We start from the raw sequence: 24,965 nt of genomic DNA on the forward strand, positions 1-24,965 counted from the left end.
CTGTGTAGCCATGGGTCAGGCTCTGTTACTGGAGCATCAGTCTAGGCTGACTTTGGGGCACATTGCTTGGGTTCCTGCCCTGCCTGTCATAATCCCAACCCCCTTACTAGTGTTATCTGTTACTTTCCAAGGTTTACAGAGTACTGTGCATAATCCCTAATGGCTTGCAAGGTCTTTTCCAATCTAGTACTAGCCTATTTCTGTCATCATCTCCAGATATGTGTGCACCCCCTCCCACTTCTACCCCTCGAGTTGTAACTATATCAGATATCAGATTATTTACCATTCCTTTCAAGATCCCTTTCAAGGCCTTTTGCTCTTGATTTTCCTTTTGCCATAAACTCCTCCCTTCAAATCTACTTTACAACCTTTCATATCATTTAGGAGCCAAATCGAATGTTACCTTCTCTCCCCAGCCTGGCATCCTCACTCAATTCCATTCCTCTTTGTCTTGGCCAGGTTTTATTGATTCCCTTCTGTACTTAAATAGCATTTTATGCTTGAACACTCTTTGCCTGCTTTATCTCTCCCTCATTATTTCCCACTCCTAATGCCATAGCTTTCTGATTTCTACCCTTATCATTCTACTGACATTGCTCTTGCAGAAGTCATCTATGAGCTCCTGTCTATTAAATCCTGTGAAGGCCTTTCAGTCCTCTTTTTACTTAACATTTCTTTGGAATTTAACACTCATGATCACACCTTTTTTTTATTATTATACTTTAAGTTCTGGGATACATGTGCAGAATGTGCAGTTTCGTTACATAGGTATATACCTGCCATGGTGGTTTGCTGCACCCATCAATCCGTTACCTACATTAGGTATTTCTCCTAATGCTCTCCCTCCCCTAGCCCCCCACCCACCGACAGGCCCCAGTGTGTGATGTTCCCCTCCCTGTGTCCATGTATTCTCATTGTTCAACTCCCCCTTATGAGTGAGAACATGCACACACCTTTTTAAAAGCATTCTCTTTTGGCTTCCTAACACTTCCCTCTCCTCGTATCCCTTTCTTATCTCCTGCCTAGCTCCTTTTCCTTTTTGCTGCCTATTCTCTCAGTGTCTGTTCCATGAGGGTCTGCCTTTTGCAGTCCCCATGGTTTCATATCTCTGTCTACATTCTAATGATTCCTAATTGTATTTCTTTCATCCAGATCCTATACAACAAGATTCTCCACCTGGATGTCACACAGCTCTCTGACTCTTAACCTGCTATTGCCACTTCTACCAAAATTATTACCTTCTATCTTATACCACATCTTCCACAGCTCTGCTTCACTGAATAGTACCATGACTCTAGCCACCTCAAAGTAATGTTTTCTCCTCACTTTCCCTGTTTCATTGCCGTAGAACAGGCCTTTATCATCTTTCACTTGGACTGTCCAACCCACAGACTTGTCCCCTCCAGTCTTCCCTACTGCCATCCAAGTGATTTTCTAAAACACAAGTCTGATTGTGTAACCTAAGTCACTCTTCTATTTAGTGGCTTCACAGTTTCCTAGAGTATAAAGCCTGTAATCTCAACACATCTCACAGGATACCCTTTACAATCTGGTACTTGCCAATATTTTTACAATCTCATCTTCTACTTGTGCCCACTGTGTACTTTATCCTCTTGTCAAAGCAAACTACTTTTTTTTCCCTATATAGACTGTGCATTTTAAGCCGCCTCCTCTTTGCGTCTTTTACACCAATTTCTAGGATGCACTCCCCACCCCCACACCCCTTTCCATTTTCATCCCCATCTCTAGTCTGTAAATTTCAGCCACAGAATCTCAGCTCTCCCCAAAAGTCACACCTCTATAGAATCCTTCCTAGATCTTTCCCAATGAAATACCTCTTTTTCTGGGTGACAGCCTCATGAGGCGATGGCATGTTTTCCCCTCTTCCCCATTAGGTTATGCATTCTTGGAGAACAGACACTTTTGTATCTCCATATATCCACCAAGGTACCTGGTTTGTGGAAAGTATTTAATTTATATTTGTTGAATTGTAATCCTATGGCTTATACTTATAAAACATTTTCATCAGCCAGTCTGTGATTTCTGTGAAGGCAAAAGCCCTATTTTTTTTTTTTTTTTTTGAGACTGAGTCTCACTCTATCGCCCAGGCTGGAGTGCAGTGGCGTGATCTCAGCTCGCTGTAACCTCCACCTCCCGGTTCAAGTGATTCTCGTGCCTCAGTCTCCCGAGTAGCTGGGATTACAGGCGCACACCACCATGCCGGCTAATTGTCTCTACTAAAAGTAGAGACAGGGTTTCACCATGTTGGCAAAAGCCCTGTTCTATTCATCCCAGTTTCTTCAGGGCCAGGAACAGTGTTTATGACTTAACCAAAGTTAATTGAAACATTATTTTGAGGAACATATCAAGAGAACTTAAGAATAGGGTAGTATTAAAGATCAATAGATAGATAGATACTAAGACATATATAATATACATCTGGTATAGGATTTTAATTTGTCAAAGCCTATTATTTGTACAAAACTATGCTAGATATTAAGAAAAGAAAGGAAGTCAAAATGGGTAACTGGAAGATGTTAATTTGGCATTTGGAAGGTATATGAAGTTCTCTATAGATTATTTTGAAAGAAATATGAAGCATCTTTGCCATAACTCTGAGCAGAATAGTGCTTAGCATCTACACCCGAGGGTGTTATCTTAGAACACGGTACTATATTTTTTGTGAACTTCATGATAGGCTAAATTAAAAGAGGTTAGAGGGAAAAAAGGAACCCCATCACCTCAACATAATAGAACGTACATCTGAGTTCCCTTCCCTGCCCTCCCCTTCACTCATCTTCCTTGCTCCCTCCCCCTTAACTTTCTTTTTCCCCCCTACTCTCCATACTATATTTAAGGTCGCTTATTTTTTATTTTTATTTTTAGAGATGGGAGTCACTCTGTCACCCACGCTGGAGTGCAGCAGTGCCATCATAGCTCACTGCAGTCTTGAACTCCTGGGCTCAAGTGATCCTCCCGCCTCAGCCTCCCAAGTAGCTGGGACTACAGGCAGGCATTACCACACCTGGCTAATTTTTATTTTTATTTCTATTTATTTATTCATTTATTTGAGACGGAGTCTTGTTCTGTCACCCAGGCTAGAGTGCAGTGGCACAATCTCAACTCATTGCAACCCTCTGCCTCCCAGGTTCAAGCGATTCTCTTGCCTCAGCCTCCCGAGTAGCTGGGATTACAGGCCCCCGCCACCATGTCCGGCTAATTTTTGTATTTTTAGTGGAGACAGGGTTTCACCATGTTGGCCAGGCTAGTCTCGAACTCCTGACCTTGTGATTCGCCCACCTTGGCTTCCCAAAGTGCTGGGATTACAGGCATGAGCCACTGTGCCTGGCCTATTATTATTTTTTAAGATAGTGTCTTGCTATGTTGTTCAGGCTGGTCTAGAACTCCTGGCCTCAAGTGATGCTCCTGCCTCAGCCTCACAAGTAGCTGGGGTTATAGGTGTGAACCACTGTGCCCAGCTAGATCATTGATTGAGATATAGAGGTGAATACATACATACATATATACCTACACACATAAACACACACACACACACACGAATACATGCTATATTTAATATATATAAATATATGAACACAATGTAATAGGTATATAAGTATGTATACATAATATATATGTTTATGTATCTCTGTATATCCTATTTGTATACCAGCTTTTAAGTTGGTGAACGTTTGACATCTGGTACAGGATTTTAATTTAATGTTGGTTGAAAGCTGTTGAGTACTGTTTCACCTGTAGTGGTTGAGAAGGTCACTTGGACTAGAACTCTGTATGAAATATAGCATTCTTTCCCTTCTTAATCAGCTACCAAACTGATTTTTCTTGCTGCTTATTTATTTTTGTTTTTATTTTTTATTTTCAGAGGCAGGGTCTCTTTCTGTTGCCCAGGCTGGAGTTCAGTGGTGCGATCTCAGGTCATTGCAGCCTCTGCCTCCTGGGTTCAAGTGATTCTTCTGCCTCAGCCTCCCGAGTAGCTGGGATTACAGGTCTCTACAAAAATACAAGAATTAGCTGGCCACCACACCCAGCTAATTTTTGTATTTGTATAGAGACAGGGTTTCGCCATGTTGCCCAGGCTGGTCTTGAATACCTGGACTCAAGTGATCCGCCTGCCTTGGCCTCACAGAGTGCAGGGATTACAGACATGAGCCACCGTGCCTGACTTCTTGCTGCTTGATTTAATGAAATATTTTACAAGTGCTTCATAAAGAGCTTTAGAGGTATTTGGTTTATAAGAGCAGAGTGTAAATTTTGTCTGAGAAGAATATTGGCATATGTTTTAAATTAGGAATCTCTTCCAATTCCATTTGGTCAACTTCCTTATCTGAGGTTTGCTGAAGTTTCCTTCAGAAATGTTTAATTACTGATGATCTTTTCTAGGAATTTAATGGAATTTTCAGCTATACTGATTACAGCTGAAAATAGAAAAGGATGGGGCAATTCAATGATTTTTAATATATTTACAGACTTGTACAACCATTGTGACCATTTAATTTATAGCATTTCTGTCACCCCAAAAAGAGACAATGTTTAATTATTCCCTATTTTTACCACCAGCCCTGTGCAAGTACTGATCTGCCATCTATATATTTGCCTTTTATGTACATTTCAGATCAATAGAATCATATAGTATGTCATCTCTTGTGTCTAGCTTCTTTTAGTTGGGAGAGTGTGTTTTGAGGTTCATCTATGTTGTGTACAATGGGTTCAATCGTGGCCCCCCAAAAAGCTATTTTCACATCAAATTCCTGGAACCTGTGAATGTTTCCTTTTTTGAAAAAAGTCTTTGCAAATTTAATTGTTAGGGATCTTGAGATGAGATCATCCTGGATTATCCAGATAGGCCTTAAATCCAACAAGTGCCCTCATTAAAGGACAGAAAATGAGAAGACACAAAGGGGGAAAAGCAAGATAAAGATGAAGGCAGAGATCAGAGTGATGTGATCATAAGCCAAGGAGGCCAAGGAATGGTGCCAGCCACTAGAAGCTTGAAAAGGCTACGAGGGATTCTACCAGTTCCTCTAGAGGAAGTGTGGCCCTGCAGATACCTTGATTTCAGACTTCCGGAAAAACATAAGGGCCCCAAATCAGGTATCCAAGATTCAACCTTAAGAAACTGGAGACCCAAAAAACCAAAACAGAACAAAAATCAGATAGAGAAAGAATTAGCCTAGTAGGCAGAAGGAAGAAAATAATAAAAAGGAAAGAGCAGATGAATAAAATTGAAATTAAAAAACAAAGAAAAAAATTGGTTGAGAAGACAAATCAAATTGATAAATCCCTAGCTGTATTGATGATTAAAAAAGGAGACCAGGTGTGATGGCTTACCCCAGTAATTGCACTCTGGGAGGCTGAGGTGGGTGGATCACTTGAGCTCAGGAGTTTGAGATCAGCCTGGCCAATATGGTGAAACCCTATCTCTTCTAAAAATACAAAAGTTAGCCAGGCATAGTGGCTCGTGCCTGTAATCCCAGCTGCTTGGGAGGCTGAGGCAGGAGAATCTCTCGAACCTGGGAGGTGGAGGTTGCAGTGAGCTGAGATCACGCCGCTGCACTCTTAACTTGCTCGGTCTCAAAAAGAATTGTAGGCAGTATCAGACACCCATATCTTGAATGAAGGAAGTGACATCACTGTAGAACTTAATGACATTGAAAGATAATTGGAAACTTTATGACAATTTTATACAAATATATTTGATAACTTAGATGAAATGGAAAAATTTCCTTGAAAGACACAAATTATGAAAGATCATTCATAAGACACAAATAATTGAGATATTCCTGTCCTGTGTAAAAGACTGGATGTGTAATTAAAAACCTTTCCACTATGAAAACTCTAGATGTCTTCACTGTTGGATTCTACTTTAAGAAAGAAAAAATTCCAATTCTATACATACTCTTCCAGAAACTAAAAGAAGAAACACACTCCAACTTATTTTATAAGGCCAACATTACCCTGATGCCTAACGCAAAGTCACTTCAGAAAAAGGAAACCATAGACTGATATCCCCAATGAACTGAAACAAAAATCCTTAACGAAACATCAGCAAATTCAAGCTAACAGTTTATTGAGAGGATAATACATCATGATTAAGTCATATTTAAACCAAGAGTGCAAAGGAGGATTGAAAGGATTGAAAATCAGACAATATAATGCACAGACTTAAAAAAGAGAAAAGATATATCATCATCTCAATTGATGTAAAATAAGCATTTGAAGAAATCCAGCATTCATTCATGATAAAATTTCTCAGCAAACTAGGAATAGAATGGAATTTCTTAATTCTGATAAAGGGCATCTATGAAAAACCTGCAGGTTTAGGTCAAATATCCATTATCCAAAATGTCTGGGCTCAGAAGTGTTCTGGGTTTGGGATTCAAATTGTGGAATATTTGCATATATGTAATGAGATGTCTTGAGATGAGACCCAAGTCTGAGTACAAAATTCATTTGTGTTTCATAATACATTATACACATAGCCTGAAGGTAATTTTATATAATATTAAAAAAAAATTTTGCATGAAACAGTGTGTGTACATTGAGCCATTAGAAGGCAAAAATGTTATTGTCTCAGTTACACATGTGGAGAACTATAGAGTTTTGGCATCACCATCATTCCTGAATCTGAATTTATATGTCACTGATAAGCATTTTCTTACACTTATTCATACATAAGTACTTAACTGAAAAATATGACATATCATTAATACAGTAAAAAAAAGTAATGTGTTCAGGTTAACTGCACAGCACAGTAGCATCACCAGAATAGGTGTATCAACTGTTACACAGTAGCAAAAACAAACAGTGGCAGACTCAATGAACTGTGTGTTGTGTACATGCATTTTGATTGCGACCCATCATATGAAATCAGGTATCAAATTATGGAGCACTTTGGATTTTGGATATTTGGATTAGGGATGTTCAGTCTGCAATACACTTAATGGAAAAAGGCTGAATACTTTCCCCCTGTGCTTGAGAAAAAAGCAATGATGTTAGCTCTCATTATTTCTATATACTGGAATTGCCAGCCAGTGCAATAAGACAAATAAATGAAAGGCTTACTGACTGGAAGGAAGAAATAAAATTGTCTCTATTAAAGAGACCACATAATCGTCTATATAGAAAATTTTGGCCAGTAACGGTGGCTTGCCCCTGTAATTCCAGTGCTTTGGCAGACCAAGGCAGGAGGATTGCTTGAGGCAAAGAGTTCCAGACCAGTCTGGGTAACATATAGTGAGACCTTATCTCTACAAAAAATAACAAAAATTAGCCAGGCATGTTGCCATGTGCCCATAGCGCTAGCTACTTGGGTGGATGAGGCAGGAGAATTGCTTGAACCTAGAAGTTCAAGTTATGGTGAGCTGTGATCACACCACTGTACTCCAGCCTGGGCAATAGAGCAAGACTCTGTCTCTCTCTCTCTTTTTTTTTTTTTTTTTAATACTTTAAGTTCTAGGGTACATGTGCACAACGTGCAGGTTTGTTACATAGGTATACATGTGCCATGTTGGTTTGCTGCACCCATGAACACGTCATTTACATTACTTATTTCTCCTAATGCTATCCCTTCCCCTGCTCCCCACCCCACAACAGGCCCCAGGATGTGATGTTCCCTGCCCTGTGTCCAAGTGTTCTCATTGTTCAATTCCCACCTATGAGTGAGAACATGGGGTGTTTGATTCTCTGTCCTTGTGATAGTTTGCTCAGAATGATGATTTCCAGCTGCATCCATGTCCCTGCAAAGCACATGAACTCATCCTTTTTTATGGCTGCATAGTATTCCATGATGTATATGTGCCACATTTTCTTAATCCAATCTATCATTGATGGACATCTAGGTTGGTTCCAAGTCTTTGCTATTGTGAATAGTGCCACAATAAACATACGTGTGCATGTGTCTTTATAGTAGCAAGATTTATAATCCTTTGGGTATATACCCAGTAATAGGATCACTGGGTCAAATGGTATTTCTAGTTCTAGATCCTTGAGGAATCGTGACACTGTCTTCCACAATGGTTGAACTAGTTTACAGTCCCACCAACAGTGTAAAAGTGTTCCTATTTCTCCACATCCTCTCCAGCATCTGTTGTTTCCTGACTTTTTAATGATTGCCATTCTAACTGGCGTAAGATGGTATCTCATTGTGGGTTTGATTTGCAGTTCTCTGATGACCAGTGATGATGAGCATTTTTTCATGTGTCTGTTGGCTGCATAAATGTCTTCTTTTGAGAAGTGTCTGTGTTCATATCCTTTGCCCACTTTTCGATGGGGTTGTTTTTTTCTTGTAAATTTGTTGAAGTTATTTGTAGATTCTAGATATTAGCCCTTTGTCAGATGAATAGATTGCAAAAATTTTCTCCCATTCTGTAGGTTGCCTGTTCACTCTGATGGTAGTTTCTTTTGCCGTGTGGAAGCTCTTTAATTAGATCCCATTGGTCAATTTTGGCTTTTGTTGCCATTGCTTTTGGTGTTTTTGTCATGAAGTCCTTGCCCATGCCTGTGTCCTGAATGGTATTGCCTAGGTTTTCTTCTAGGGTTTTTATGGTTTTAGGTCTAACATTTAAGTCTTTAATCCATCTTGAATTAATTTTTGTATAAGGTGTAAGGAAGGGATCCAGTTTCAGCTTTCTACATATGGCTAGCCAGTTTTCCCAGCACCATTTATTAAATAGGGAATCCTTTCCCCATTTCTTGTTTTTGTCAGGTTTGTCAAAGATCAGATGGTTGTAGATGTGTGGTGGTATTTCTGGGGCCTCTGTTCTGTTCCATTGGTCTATATCTCTTGTTTTGGTACCAGTACCATGCTGTTTTGGTTACTGTAGCCTTGTAGTATAGTTTGAAGTCAGGTAGCGTAATGCCTCCAGGTTTGTTCTTTTTGCTTAGGATTGTGTTGGCAATGCGGGTTCTTTTTTGGTTCCATATAAACTTTAGTTTTTTCCAATTCTGTGAAGAAATTCATTGGTAGCTTGATGGGGATGGCATTCAATCTATAAATTACCTTGGGCAGTATGGCCATTTTCACAATGTTGATTATTCCTACCCATAAGCATGGAATGTTCTTCCATTTGTTTGTGTCCTCTTTATATTTTGTTGAGCAGTGGTTTGTAGTTCTCCTTGAAGAGGTCCCTCACATCCCTTGTAAGTTGGTTCCTAGGTATCTTATTCTCTTTGAAGCAATTGTGAATGGGAGTTCACTCATGATTTGGATCTCTGTCCTTTATTGGTGTATAGGAATGCTTGTGATTTTTGCACATTGATTTTGTATCCTGAGACTTTGCTGAAGTTGCTTATCAGCTTAAGGAGATTTTGGGCTGAGACGATGGGGTTTTCTAGATATACAATCATGTCATCTGCAAAAAGGGACAATTTGACTTCCTCTTTTCCTAACTGAATACCCTTCATTTCTTTCTCTTGCCTGATTGTCCTGGCCAGAACTTCCAACACTATGTTGAATAGGCGTGGTGAGAGAGGGCATCCTTGTGAATCTACAAAAATGCTATTAGAACTAATAAGTGAGTTTAGCAATGTCACAGGTTACAAAGCCAGTAATTATGAGTCAATTTTATTTCTGTTGACTAGCAACAAACAATTGATATTAAAATTGTGAAAATAATACCAGTCATTAACAGCATAATACATATGAAATCTGGCCATGTATGTGTGTAGTATTTATACATTGAAAACCATAATACATTTCTGAGAGAACTAAAAGATCTATATAAATGAGAAGATGTACTGTATTCATGGATCAGAAGAGTCAATAGTATTAACATTTCAGTTCTTCCCCAATTGATGTTTAGATTTAATGTAATCTCAATTAAATTCCAGTTGAATGTTTGGGGATAGAAATTGGATAAGCTGGTTCTAAAATTCATCTGGAAATGTAAACAACTTGGAATAGCCTAAACAATTTTGAAAAGTACAAAACTAGAGAACTTACTTTACTCAGGTCACATAAATTGTAATTACACATATTAACGTTTATTTATTTTACAAGAAGAGCTCCTTGAGAGCAAGGATTTTGTTTTTGTTTTGTTTTGTTTAATCTGTGTATGCCTAGGGCCTTTACCATTTCTTGAACATAGTAGGAACATAAATACTAGGTCCTCAATAAATGTTGCATGAATGAAAGAAATAATTTCACTTTTTATCCAAGCATTTTAGAAATCAACTTTGAGATCTAATCTATATACAGTGAGGTGCAATTGAATGTTAAATGTGTAGATTTTGAATAGCCAGCGCTTTCTTTGAAGCTGTCAAGTATTTATAATATATTCCAAAGGAAATTTTGGGGGTTTTGTTTATAAATTACTTTTGCAAGCTTTCTTCTCCACTTTATTTGGGAACTTAATTGCTTAACATTACTGAAAGTCAGTTTTCAGAGCTATCAAACCCCGTGCCTGACATAATGTTAAGATTGCACTAACCAAATTTTACAAGCTAGTAACTACCAAAATGTAGGCTCCAAAAAGGGCTAGGGAAACAGTACACAGGAATAATAGAGAGGCACTTTGTAACTCCGATATAAAGCAACCTAGTGAAGAGCAAGGGGACAGAACCCCAGTGTTATAAGACACCTTGGCATCTAGAAACCAACAGAATTATAACAGATATTACTAGCTGCATACCCCAATATACATTTCCTTTCTTCTCAAATTCTGTATTTTGTAGCTTCTCTTGCAGTTAGATGTGATTAAATGTGGCAACTATGTTTTGACCAATGAGGTGTAATGAAAGGGTAGTGTGAAACTTTGAAGAAGTCTCCGAAAGAAGGTTACAGACCCTTTTCACCCCTTCCTTTTTACTCTTTCCTCTGCCAGTAATGTGGATATGATGACTGTGCACAAACAGCATTTTGTCAGAGCAATAGAATAGAAGGTACCCTGGTCCTTGACTCTAGAACCACCAAACCAGCTCTGGAGTAACTAAATCTAGATTTCTCTTAATGAGAGAGAAGTAGATTTATTGATATTTATCACATATATATGTATATTGCATATATAATTATGTTACGTTTATTGGAGTATAACATACTTAAAATTTGCCTTTTTACATGTGTAGGTCTATGTGATTTGACGAATGGTTGTGTCTCTCCAGAAACTTCCCTTGTGATGCCTCTTTATTGAAACCCCTCCATCCCCACCTTTAACCTTTGGCAACTTTTGGCCTATTTTTTATCCCTATAGTTATGACTTGTTCAGAATGTTAATATAACTGGAATTATATCGTGTGTAGTCTTTTGAGTGTGGCTTCTTTAAGCAGAGTGTATTTGAGTTGTTTTATATGTCAGTACTCTATTACTTTTTATTGCTGAATAAAATTTCACTGTATGGATGTACTACTTTTTTTAGTGCATTAACAGAATGAAGATTTGGGGTTGTTTCCAGTTGGGGCAATTGTGAACAAAGCTGCTGTAATTATTTATGTACAGCTTTTTATTGTTTTTTAAAAAATAAATTTTATCTTAGATAACACTTAGAAATGATGTTGCTTGTCATATGGGAAGTATATATTTAACTTTATAAGAAACTGTTTTCCAGAGTTGCAGTTCCATTTTGCATTCCCACAAGCAATGTATGCACATTCCAGTTGCTCCGTATCCTCATCAGCACTAGGTATCGTTAGCTTTTTGTTTTTTAAGCCATTCTTATAGGTTTGTAGTAATAGTGTATTGTGATTTTAATTTGCATTTCTGAAATGACTAGTTATGTTAAGGATCTTTCCATATACTATTTATCATCTGTTTCTCTAACTTGATGAAGTGTCTGTAAAAATCTTTTGCCTATTTTAAATATCGATTTATTTTTCTTATTGTTGAATTTTCAGAGCTTTTTAGATATTCTGGATACAAGTTAACACAAGCATGGGTTTTTAAAAAGAGTCTGGCTTTCTTGGTTTCTCTACCTTGCTGCTGCTTTCACCATGTGATCTCTTTGCAGTTGCCTGTTCCTTTTCTGCTTTTCACTATGCAGGCATGAGGTCTTCACCAGGAGCCAAGCAGATGCTGGCACCATGCTTCTTGTACTTCCTAGCCTGCAGAACTATGAGCTAAATAAACCTATTTTCTTTACAAATTACCCAGGCACAGATATTTGTTATAGCAACACAAAATGACTAAGACAGTCTAATTTACCAATATATTTAGGAATTATATTTAAGAAATCTTTGCCTTACCTAAGGTGGTAGACATTGTCCTTCACAATTTTAAGTTTTACAACTAGATCTATGAACTATTTAAATTAGCTTTTATATGTATGTAGTATGAGGTATGACTCAAAGTTGATTTTTTTGCATAGGGATATCCAGTTGTTCTAGCACTATTTGTATCTGAGAATTATACAGCCTTCCCCCTGTTGAATGTATTCTGTATCACTTACTTAGCTCTTATGTCTGTTTGCTATGTTTCCCAAAAATAATAAGTACAAAAAGTTGAATACCACATTTGTCTCTTCGTTCTACCCTCAACTTTGCAACAGTAGATATAAATTATGATAGTTTTTTTAAATAACTGAACATCACAAATACCAGATGATACTTTAGAATTATGATATGAAAGGCCACACACAGGCATAAAGTGTCATTATTTGGCTTATTTAAAGTTCTTCCTTTCTAAAAATGGGATCATAATACCAACAATAAGGGTTTGTGAGGATTAAATGAGATTAGGGATATAAACATATCTAGGATAGTACTTGGAGAACATAGTAGGCACTCAATAAATACCAGGTCTTTTCTGCTCTTCTTCATAGACCATAAATAAAATATCAAAGCTAGTAAGTCCAACAGATATTTCCATTTATTTCAGTGGTATATTAACAGATTGAGACAGTTTTCACAATAAGGGAAAGGGAAAGAAAGCAGTTCACCTAGAAGTACAAATTTATCCAGCATCTGATAGTGACCAATTACACTATGATTTTATGGCTCCAATTCTCTGAATCTATGCCTAAAAAATGGATGCTAAAGTGCTAGGCCATTAAATATTTGTCAAAACATTTTATGCTGAAGAACACATATTTTGAAACTTGGAGTGAGATCTGGTCTTGTAAAGTTAAAACTGTGTTTCATAAAAAAGATTTAAAAATAGAAGAAGGATCTGCCTGAGCCTTTCTGGACACACAATGAAAACATCCAGAAGACAAGAAAACGACACAGGTGGGATCATTACATTGCCCCAGGCGCAAATGCTTTCTGTCTTAAAATTTTGAATTCTTTCCAGTTACAAGTTCTGAACTTTCTGGCATCTGCCGCATAAATGCATCACAGAGTTTGGCAGAGGTAAAGGGAAGCATTAATTTTGCGTGGAAATCACTTTAGAGATCTTGGTTTAATTTTTCTTGAAGGACTACATAAGCAACTTGAGGGATATAAAAGTCTAAAACTTGCAGGCTTGCTTGGCAGAATGAATCTAACAAGGGCATTCTTTTAAAAAATGCCCAAATATTAAGATATTAAAGTTCACAGAAATGGGAAAATGTTCTAACTTCTATATAAAACCCACAGTAATTTTTATAAACACTTTGGACACAATTTTTATACATGTATACAGTAATTGCACTAAGAATACAGTTGCATTTAGGAGAAATTTATTTGGTGCTCATGTTTTCTACTTACAGTTACTTAAGTTATATGGCTCTGGAACATACTCAGAATATTCATTCAATCAAAGGGTTTGGAAAAATAAAAAGGTCTTATGAAATCTAGACTTAGGAATGAATGCTGCAGTAAATAACCACTTACACCCTTGCATTTATGGCCAATTGATTTTCCACAAAGATGCCAAAACAATTCAATGTAAAAAGAGTAGTCCTTTCAACAAATGATGCTGGGATAACTGGTTATCCATATGTAAAAAGGTGAATTTGGGGCTGGGTGTGGTGGCTCATGCCTGTAATCTCAGCACTTTTGAAGGCTGAGGTGGGTGGATCACCTGAGGTCAGGAGTTTGAGACTAGCCTGGCCAGCATGGCAAAACCCCATCTCTACTAAAAATACAAAAAATTTGCCAGGTGTGGTGGCGCGTGCCTGTAATCCTAGCTACTCAAGGGGCTGACACAGGAGAATTGCTTGAACCCGGGAGGCGGAGTTTGCAGTGAGCCGAGATCGTCCTACTGTACTCTAGCCTGGGCCAGTGAGCAAGACTCCATCTCAAAAAAGAAGAAAAAAAAAAAAGGTGTATTTGGAACCTTACTTTACCATATAAAAATTAACTCTAAGTCATAGATTTAAGTGTAAAGAAGGTCCTAAAGAAAACATAGGAGAAAATATTTTTAACCTTGGATTAGGCAGTGAGTTCTTAGATGCAACACCAAAAGCACAAATGATGAAAGAGGGAAAAAAAGATAAGTTGGACTTCATCAAAATTAAAAGTTTATGCACTTCAAAAGATACCATCAAGAAAGTGAAAAGAATGATAAGCCAAAGACTTGGGGAAAATATTTGCAAATAATGTATTTGATAAGGTACTGACATCCAGAATATTTAAAGAACATCTAGAATTCGGCTGGGTGCGGTGACTCACTCCTGTAATCCCAGCACTTTGGGAGGCTGATGCGGGTGGATCATGATGTCAGGAGATCGAGACCATCCTGGCTAACACGGTGAAACTCCATCTCTACTAAATATACAAAAAATTAGCCGGCCGTGGTGGCAGGTGCCTGTAGTCCCACCTACCCAGGAGGCTGAGGTAGGAGAATGGCATGAACCTGCAAGGCAGAGTTTGCAGTGAGCCGAGATCGAGCCACTGCACTCCAGCCTGCTGGGTGACAGAGTAAGACTCCATCTCAAAAAAAAAAAAAAAAAAAAAAAAAGTCTAGAATTCAATAAAATGACAACCTAATTTTTTAAATGGGCAAAAGATTTGAGTACATATTTCACTAAAGAAAGATATGCAAATGCCCAATAAGCACATGAAAAAGATGCTTGCCATCCTTAGTTATTAAGACAATGCAAATAAAAATCACAATGGCATTTTCCATACCCGCTAGAATGATTATAATAAAAAAGACAATTAAAACTGTTGAGGAGGAGGCAAAGAAACTAAAACTCACATATTACAGGTACAAATGTAAAAGGGTACAGCCACTCTGGAAAGTAGCTGGAAAGTTTCATAAAATAGCAAGCATTTTGTAACTGACAACTTTCTTGTAACTGACAACTTTCCTGAATTTGTTTCCCTGCTCTAACAGTTTTTTTGTTTTTGTTTTTGTTTTTTTTTTTTTGGTAGAGTCTTTAGAGTTTTCTGTATGTAAGATAATGTCAACAACAAATAGAGACAATTTCACTTCTTTCCTATTTGGATGACTTATTTCTTTTTCTTTCCTAATTGACTCCAGTACTATGTTGAGTAGAAATTGTCAAAGTGTGTATCCTTTTCTTGGTCTTGATTTTAGAGAAAAAGCTATCAACTCTGCACTGTTGAGCATGATGTTAGCTGTGGGCTTATCATATATGGCCTTTAATATGTTGATGTGCATTCCTTCTACACCTATTTTGTTGAGAGTTTTTATCATGAACAATGTTGAATTTTATCAAATGCTTTTCCTGCATCTATTGAAATATCATGTGGTTTCTGTTCATAATTTTGTTACTGTGGTAATCACTTTTATTGGTTTACATATATTGAACCATCCTTGCATCCCTGGGATAAATCCCACTTGATCGTGGTGAATTATCTTCTTCATAAGCTGTTAGATTTGCTTTGCTAACATTTTTGTGATGATTTTTGCATCTATGTTCACTAGGGATATTGTTCTGTAGCTTTCTTTTTTATAGTATCCTTGTCTGGCTTGGTATCAGGGCAATGCTAGCCTTGTAAAATGGGGTTAGAATTATTCCCTTTCTCTTCAACTTTTTTGGAAGAGTTTGAGAAGAATTGGTATTAATTCTTCTTTAACTCTTTGGTAGAATTTATCAGTGAAGTCATCAGGTCCTGTTTTTTTTTTTTGATGGTGAACTCTTATTACTGATTCATTCTCCTTACTTGTTATTGGTCTGGTCAGATTTTCTACTTCCACACTGCCAACAATCTATGTGAAAAAGACACATGCACACCTATGTTTATTGTGGCACTATTCATAACAGCAGAGACTTGGAACCAACCCAAATGTCCATCAGTAATAGACTGGATAAAGAAAATGTGGCACATATACACAACGGAATACTATGCAGCCATAAAAAAGGATGAATTCATGTCCTTTGCAGGGACATGGATGAAGCTGGAAACTATCATTCTCAGCAAAGTAACACAGGAACAGAAAACCAAACACTGCATGTTCTCACTCATAAGTGGGAGTTGAACAATGAGAACACATGGATATAGGGAGGGGAACATCCCACACTGGGGCCTGTCGGGGGGTGGGAGGCTAGCGGAGGGATAACATTAGGAGAAATACCTAATGTAGGTGACAGGATGATGGGTGCAGCAAACCACCATGGCGCGTGTATGCCTATGTAACAAAACTGCACATTCTGCACATGTACCCCAGAACTTAAAAGTATATATATATAAAAAGAAATTAAGAAAATAATTTTATTTACAATAACATTAAAAAAATACTTAGGGAATAACTTTAACCAAGGAGTTAAAAGATCAGTACACTGAAAACTATTGGCGGTTGCAGTGGCTCACACCTGTAATCCCAGCACTTTGGGAGGCCAAGGCAGGCAGATCGCTTGAGATCAGAAGTTTGAGACCAGCCTGCAACATGGTGAAACCCTGTCTCTACTAAAAATATAAAAATTAGCCAGGCATGGTGGCGGGTGCCTGTAATCCCAGCCACTCGGGAAGCTGAGGCGGGAAAATCACTTAAACGTGGGAGAATCACTTGAACCTGGGAGGCGGAGGCTGCAGTCAGTGGAGATTGTGCCACTACACTCCAGCTTGGGTGACAGAGTGAGACTCTGTCTCAAAAAAAAAGAAAAAAAAGAAAACTATCAAACATTGATGAAAGAAATTGAAAAAGACACAAATAGGCCGGGTGCGGTGGCTCATGCCTGTAATCCCAGCACTTTGAGAGGCCAAAGTGGGTGGATCACAAGGTCAGGAGTTTGAGACCAGCCTGACCAACATGGTGAAACCCCGTCTCTACTAAAAATACAAAAATTAGCCAGGCGTGGTGGCATGCGCCTGTAATGCCAGCTACTCAGGAGGCTGAGGCAGGAGAATTGCTTGAATCCAGCAGGTGGAGGTTGCAGTGAGCCGAGATTGCACCACGGCACTCCAGCCTGGGCGATAGAGCGAGACTGTCTTAAAAAAAAATAAAAAAAAAATAAAAAGACACAAATAAATGGAAAGATATTCCATGTCCATGGATTAGAAAAATTAATATTGCTGACATGTCTAAATGATCCAAAGTGATCTACAAATTCAGTTCAATCCCTTTCAAAATTCCAATGTCATTTTCCATAGAAATAGAAAAAAAAAACACCCTAAAATTCATATGAAACCATGAAAGATCCCAAATCACCAAGGCAGTGAGAAGCAAAAGGAAAAAAGCTGGAGACATCACATCACACTCCCTGATTTCAAAATAAAAGCTATTGTAATCAACAGACACATCAACTAGTGGAACATGATATAGTCTAGAAATAAACCCAGGTACTTAGAGCCAATTGATTTTCAACAAAGGTGCCAAGAACACACAGTCTCTTCAGTAAATGGTGTTGAAGAAACTGGATATCCACATGCAGAAGAATGAAATTAGACCCTTATCTCATACCATATACAAAAATCAACTCAAGATGGATAAAAGACTTAAATGTAAGACCTGAAACTGTGAAACAACTAGAAGAAAACACAGAAAAACCTTCCTGACATTCGTCTGGGCTTAGATTTTTTATATATGATCCAAAGGCACAGGCAATAAAAGCAAAAATGGGCAAAAGCGATTGCATCGAAACTAAAAAGCTTCTAATCTTTGTCTTTCAATTAGAATTTTTAGACCATTTCTAATTTTATTATCGATGAGGTTGAATTTACATCTGCCATATTGCTTTTTGTTTTATACTTATCACATTGCTTCGATTTCTTATCTTTTCTTGCTTTTGATAGAATTTGTTTTCATTGTATCTTCATTATTATGTATTGATTATAAAAAATATGATAGCAATTGCTTTAGAGTTTGTAATATACATCTTTAACATATCAAATTCTCTCATCAAATAATACTGTGCTATTTCAAGTATAGTATAAAACAACATATTTTCTTTCTTCCTCCTAACCTTTACAATTATTGTCATACATTTTACTTGGACATGGTTATAAAACTCAAAGTACATTAGTACATTTTTTTTTACTATTTTTGCTTTACATCAATTTATTTTTTAAGGAGATCTAAACATTTTTTTAAATGCTGTTTACATTTACTTTCATTTTTACATTTGTAGTATTCTTCGTTTCTTTGTGTAGATTCAGATTTCCACTTTTGTCATATTTATTCTACCTATGTCTTTTAACACTTATTTTAGTAGATGTCTAATGGTAGTGAATTGCCTCAGCTTTTGTCCATTTGAAAAAGTCTTGAGTTCACCTTATTTTTAAAATATATTTTGACTGGCTATAGAATATTAGATTGACAATTAGTTTTTTCTTTTAGAACTTTAAGGATGTTGTTCCATAGTGGTTTGGCTTCCATAGTTTCTGGCAAGAAGCTGCGTACCTCATCTTTGTTTTTCTGTATTTTAAGCTTTTGAAATTCTTCCTCTGGGTCTTGTGGTGTTCGTTCTACCCTCCCTTACTGACAGTGCTCCTTCGCTTAGGACTGTGAGTGCAAGGGTGTTACGCCTCTGCTCCAGGACTAAGCTGTTGTTGCTTGTTGCTTGGCAAAAGCTCAGAAACAGACACGTGTATTTCTACTTCTCCCCTATGGAAATGAGATCTTTGCTTGGGCTGTAGAGTGGGATGTTATTCTTTTAATTACTTATTTTTCAGTGTGTTTTCTGGTGTATGTTAAAAACAGTGCATTAACACATGTAAGTGATTTACAAATACGTGCCTATATAGGGGGCAGACATTCAACAGTTTGGCTGATCGAGGGTAAAGTCAGAATAACTGGAGGCCACTTAGAGAGGGACAGAATTAATAACTCTGATCGATTGGAAGTAGAATTTGCCTCTTTCTGTTCAATTTGATGACAACATGATTCAGATGGTTTACTTTATTTCCATGAGTAACCTCATTTATAAATAGAGAATCTTTTACAGTGCATGTCTTATTTTATTTTAAAATAATTATTAGATTTATGTGCCAAAATGGCGAAGCGGTCTTTATACTCTTCCCTATTTTAACCTCCCCCCATCCTTTTTTTTTAAATAAATGAAAAATCTCCTGATCCTTTTTAGGACTGTGAGGACGTGGGAAGTTGAAAATCCAAAGAAGCAAAAAAGTGTGTTTAAACCACGGACGATGCAAGGCAAAAAAGTCATTCCCACTACGTGCACATATAGTAGAGATGGAAACCTCATAGCAGCTGCCTGCCAGAATGGAAGCATACAGATCTGGGACCGAAATTTGACTGTAAGTTAAATCTTTTCTTAGAACATGGCCACCTTAAATCTTTCCTTAGAAGATGGCCACCTTACAAAGACAAACGTGTTAAAATATTATGAAGGTGAATTTCCTGAATTTAGACCTAATTTAAACTTCAGTGTTAGGTGATCAAACGTTGAGACTTTTGTAGTATACAGCATTTCAGCAGACATTTCAACTCTGTATTTTTCAGTACATATTATATTTTGTTTTTAAAATAAATTAACTCTTTTGGTATAAAATTTATAAACCATAGTGCAGCTTATTATATGGCATCTCAGTTTATTTGATTTTGAAAGTGAAGTGTTTAATAGTAATATAAAACAACACTAAGCAGAGAACTAGAAAATACCCTTTAAAAGATTTAAGAAAAATGTGAAAAGTCCAAGATGAGCCATCAGTTGTTTTGTAGTTATTTTTCTAGTAATTTAAGTAACATTTTAATATTCTATGACATTTCATTTAGATAGGTTTCAGGTTTTTTCTTTACAGTTTCAGGCTATTAGTAGAATAAATAAAGTTTGGAATTGGAAGGAATGATAGAATCCATATAAATAATGAATACAAAAGCCCTTGGCTAATTCTGTCAATTACCAATAAGCTGTAAAAACTTCTTGTTTTATGTATGGATGGTAAAACAAAGATGTTTGTTAAATAGAATGAGTCTAGACACCAGTGTTAAAATAAAATTCTACACAAACACATTTTGGATATCCTTATTTTATAAAAGTTTCTGGCCATATTATTCAGTAAATGTTTAGTGCATACTATAAACTAGGCACTATTCTAGGCACTGATAATACTTATCAAAAATTCCTGTCCTCATGGAGTTTTCTTTCTAGTTAAATATATATGCATATATTCCACCTTTGTCTATCAAATATTTACATTTTGAAGGGGATCCCAGGAAACACAATTGTTTTTTCAGGCAGATGTGTTGGAAGAAGGTTAAAAAGTGTTGATAGACGGGAAAGGAATCCATACTGATAATGCTGAAAATATCTTTGGCATTTTCTGTTTGTCAGATCTTTTTATTTCTGTTTTCATCTCTACTGTAAACCTCATAAAGCTTCATAACAGCATAGAGATCTTAAAAACTTCTTTGAATTGTAAACTGAGTTTTAACCAAGCAGTAAATTTTTTAGTAACTGGTTTTCATCATCTCTGGGTGCTGTTGACTTAAACACAGAAATTATAAAACATGCAGTTTTCTTGTGTAGCTTTAATAGTAGTGTTTTTTGTATAGTGTATATGTATGTGACTTTCTCTTAGAACCCATATATTTTTATAAAGTTGAATATAGTTTTTAAAGATTTGTCTTGTGTATCTTGAAATAAGGAGTATCTCCTATTTTCAGTTTTGTAGAAAAAAAGCCATTGGAATGCCACTTTCTAACAAGTATCTCTTAAAGCCATTCAGCTAATTACAGTCTTTGATTGTTTTGTTAGAATGTATTTAATAAATGAATGTAAGTTTATTATACCATCTCTCATTTGTTATATTTTATTCATATTTTTACATTTGGATACAAATGTGTGTCAACTGGAAACAAATCAAGTTGAAAAGAAAAACTTGCCAGCAGGAAACACAGCTTGATTTGAAAACAGACTTTTAAAAAATTCCTTGCTCCCTCCTCCCCTCCCCTCCCCTCCCCTCCCCTCCCCTCCCCTCCCCTCCCCTCCCCTCCCCTCCCTTCCCCTCCCCTCCCCTCCCCTCCCTTCCCCTCCCCTCCCCTCCCCTTCCGTTTCTTTTTTGACAGAGTCTTACTCTGCCACCTAGGCTGGAGTGCAGTGGAATGATCTCAGCTCACTGCAACCTCTGCCTCTCGGGTTCAGGCAATTCTCATGCCTCAGCCTCCTGAGTAGTTGGGATTACATACAGGCGGGTACCACCACACCCAGCTAGTTTTTGTATTTTTGGTAGAGACGGGGTTCCACCATGTTGTCCAGGCTGGTCTCAAACTCCTGGCCTCAGGGATCCACCCACCTTGGCCTCCCAAAATGCTGGGATTACAGACGTGAGCCACTGTGCCTGGCCTGGATTTTTAAAAAATTTCTTAACTTTTTTTTCAGCAAGAAAAATAACCATCCGCAGGGAAACACTAAAGCTGAAATGAGAATGCCCAGTAACAATAGTTTTTCCATACAGTAGTTAAATAATTATATGATGGATAATGGTTAATCAGTATTTTGTGATGATTAAGTAAAACATTCATAATTGCCACATTTAATCCTAGAATTTTCATTAGACCAACTTGAACTTCAGTAAATTAAACAAAACATATTTCTTTAGAAGTAAGGTATCTCTATTAATGATATATTTCTGTGTTCTCAAGACCTACCTTTACTCTAGGGTTATATTGGTCAATATGCTAGCCACTAGCCACATTTGACTATTTTAATTTTAATTAAAATAAAATACAATTAGAATTTCAGTTTCTCAATCACACTGGCCTCTTTTTAGGTACCCAGTAGCATCATGTGACCAGTGGCTACTTAATGGACAATATTGACCATTTTCATCATTGCAGAAAGTTCACTGGACATTGCTCCTCAAGAGGAGTTGTTGTTTGCCCAAGGTTCCTTTTATTCATATGATGATGGTCAGCCTTTCATTTGAGAAGAAGGCCTCTTCAGAGAAGCTTCTGTGGATCTGCACTGCCTCCTTGATTGTCTACTTCCCATTCACCAGCATAATTTGAGCAACAGCAAGGCATCTATTGCCTTGTTGGCGTGATGTGAGAGAGGGGGACAGAATAGTGGGAGATGACATTGGAGCAGGAAAAGCATGCACCCTGATTTTGCACATGTTGAACCTGTCAGTCTGCAATACTCTTTTTTTTTTTTTTTTTTTTGAGATGGAGTCTTGCTCTATCGCCCAGGCTGGAGTGCAGTGACGCAATCTTGGCTCACTGCTACGTCCACCTCCCGGATTCAAGTGGTTCTTCTGCCTCAGCCTCCAGAGTAGCTGGGACTACAGGCATGCGCTACCACACCTGGCTAATTTTTGTGTTTTTAGTAGAGAGGGTGTTTCACCATATTGGCCAGGTTGGTCTCAAACTCCTGACCTCGTGATCCGCCCGCCTTGGCCTCCCAAAGTGCTGAGATTACAGGCGTGAGCCACCATGCCTGGCCATTCTGCAGCACTCTTATAGCTATTCATATGGCTTTTTCTCTCACCTCTTTCAGTTCAGAGGACTGAAATTTCTTCTTCTCAGCAAGACCTTCCCTGACCACACCATATTTAAAATTGCAGCCTTCTCCCTGCCAGTGGTACTCTCTACCCCTCTTATTTTCTTCCATAGTGCCGATTGCTGTCTGACCTGCTGTATGTTTCACTATTTTTTTTTTGTTTAACTTTTGAGACAAGTTCTCACTCTGTCACTCAGGCTAGAGTGCAGTGGCATGATCACAACTCACTGTGGCCTTGACCTCCCAGGCTCAGTTGATCCTCCTGCTTCGGCCTCTCGAGTAGCTGAGACCACAGGCGTGTGCCACCATGCCCAGCTAATTTTCTTATTTTTTATAGAGATGGAGGGCTCACTTTGTTACCCAGGCTGGTCTTGAACTCCTGGACTTAAGCAGTCTCCCCACCTCGGCCTCCCCAAGTGCTGGTATGACAGGCGTGAGCCACTGCACCTGGCCCTCTTTATTGGCTGTTTCCTTCTAGTAGGATATTGGCTGCATGAGGGAAAGGACTGCTGTCTGTTCTACTCCCTGCTGTATTCCCAGAGCAAAGACAGTGCATAATATATAGCAGACCTTTAATAACTATTTGTTGAATGAATAAATGGATGTGTATGTATTCTAAAATAGTAACATAAAATGAGATGGTCAGTTTAGTTCTAAGAATACATTTAAAGAATAGTAGCATAAAAAAACTATCCTAGTTATGTGAATACACAATGAGATAGAGTTGGGTATGTGTATGAGTTTTGGGGTAGGGGGAGAGGAGAGAGGTATTGGGGTAGTTTTTGGTATATTCTTAATAAAATATAAATATATTAATGTGTATATGTGACTGATTTTGGATTTGCTAATAACAGGCAAATTTTTAAAAACTATGTTCATGTCTCTTTATAATTTCTGGGCTTTCAAATAATTCAGCATGTATAGTCTTATGAATACCTAATAACTTCTTTTCATATCAAAACACCTATCAGATTTATTCTTTGACTTTGCAGAAAGCACTGTTTCTGTTCTTTAATATCTCTCAGGAATCTACAATATACTAGACTCTTGACTAAAAGAACATATTGTGTTTTCTTATCTTGCAATTACTGTTTTGCAGGCTAAGTTTTTGTCAGGAAAATTGGGATTCATCTTATTCATGGAGTTTTGTTCTACCTAGACACAGGTGATGGGAGGCAATAATATTTGAGGTTGTTTGATTTTGCAGTAGGCACCACTAGCAACTTGACCCCTCCTCTATCTGACTGCCTTCTATTGCCCTTTTGGCCTGCAAGCCCTTGCCCAGATTCTTGGGCTGTTCCTTTTGGGAAAATCACCACACAGCACAATGCCTTACTAAGAAAGCCGCAAGATTTCCCCAGCTCAGTTGGCTGTTCATTGTCCCCATTTTCAGCCATGCCAGAAAGTGGAACGGAGGAATCTGAGGCAAAGACAGTAATCATATCAGGAAATCAGCTTCTGGCAAGTAAGACAACAAATATGAAGAAGAGAGAAATATCCAGCACACAGCAAATCTTTAAATGTCTCCAGTTGCTGCCAGATAACCCATGTTAAAAGATTACTTTATGTCATTCTGCACCCTTCTTCTTATTAATACATGTATTCACAGATATATAGATTGGGTGCGGTGGCCCACGCCTGTGATCCCAGCACTTTGGGAAACCGAGGTGGGCAGATCACGAGGTCAGGAGTTCGAGACTCCTGTCTCTACTAAAAATACAAAATTAGCTGGGCATGGTGGCAGGCACCTGTAGTCCCATCTACTTGGGAGGCTGAGGCAGGAGAATCGTTTGAATCTGGGAGGCGGAGGTTGCAGTGAGCTGAGATTGCGCCACTGCACTCCAGCCTGGGCAACAGAGTGAGACTCCGTCTCAAAAAAAAAAAAAAAAAAATTGTTTTTATGTAGAGAGAATTTGAAGCTTGCTTTTTTAATTTGAAAGCATAAAATAGTAGATATAGCTTGATTTCTTTGCTTTTTTTCAAAATGTCTTTATTTAAATGGGATCCTGTAATTTTACCTACATGAAATATGTGCTTTTCAAAAAAAAATGTTTGGTTTTTTGGTTTATTATTTTATTCTATACCACTCCTCTCCTCTGTCATTGTCCCATCTCTATCCCTTAATGCTTGTAAATTACCTGATAGGTATCGTTTTGTGGTTTTCTCCATATCTGTATATCTGTATCTGTTCACATCTGGAACATTTCAACTGGTATTTTTGAGGAG

At 37.7% G+C, this 24,965-nt stretch overlaps 1 protein-coding gene across 4 annotated transcripts in view; it reads left to right on the forward strand.

Moving 5' to 3' along the window:
• The window catches only part of WDR70 (WD repeat domain 70), a 365,884-nt gene that overhangs the window by 204,723 nt on the left and 136,196 nt on the right, over positions 1-24,965 (forward strand). For all 4 annotated transcript variants that reach the window (XM_054555494.2, XM_054555493.2, XM_002815513.6 and 1 more), the window contains exon 10: positions 19,362-19,536. In XM_054555494.2, the coding sequence (XP_054411469.1) occupies positions 19,362-19,536 (175 nt within the window). The remainder of the gene's footprint in view (positions 1-19,361; positions 19,537-24,965) is intronic.

The sequence above is a fragment of the Pongo abelii genome, chromosome 4 (assembly GCF_028885655.2).
Source record: "Pongo abelii isolate AG06213 chromosome 4, NHGRI_mPonAbe1-v2.0_pri, whole genome shotgun sequence".
Taxonomy (NCBI): Eukaryota; Metazoa; Chordata; class Mammalia; order Primates; family Hominidae; genus Pongo; species Pongo abelii.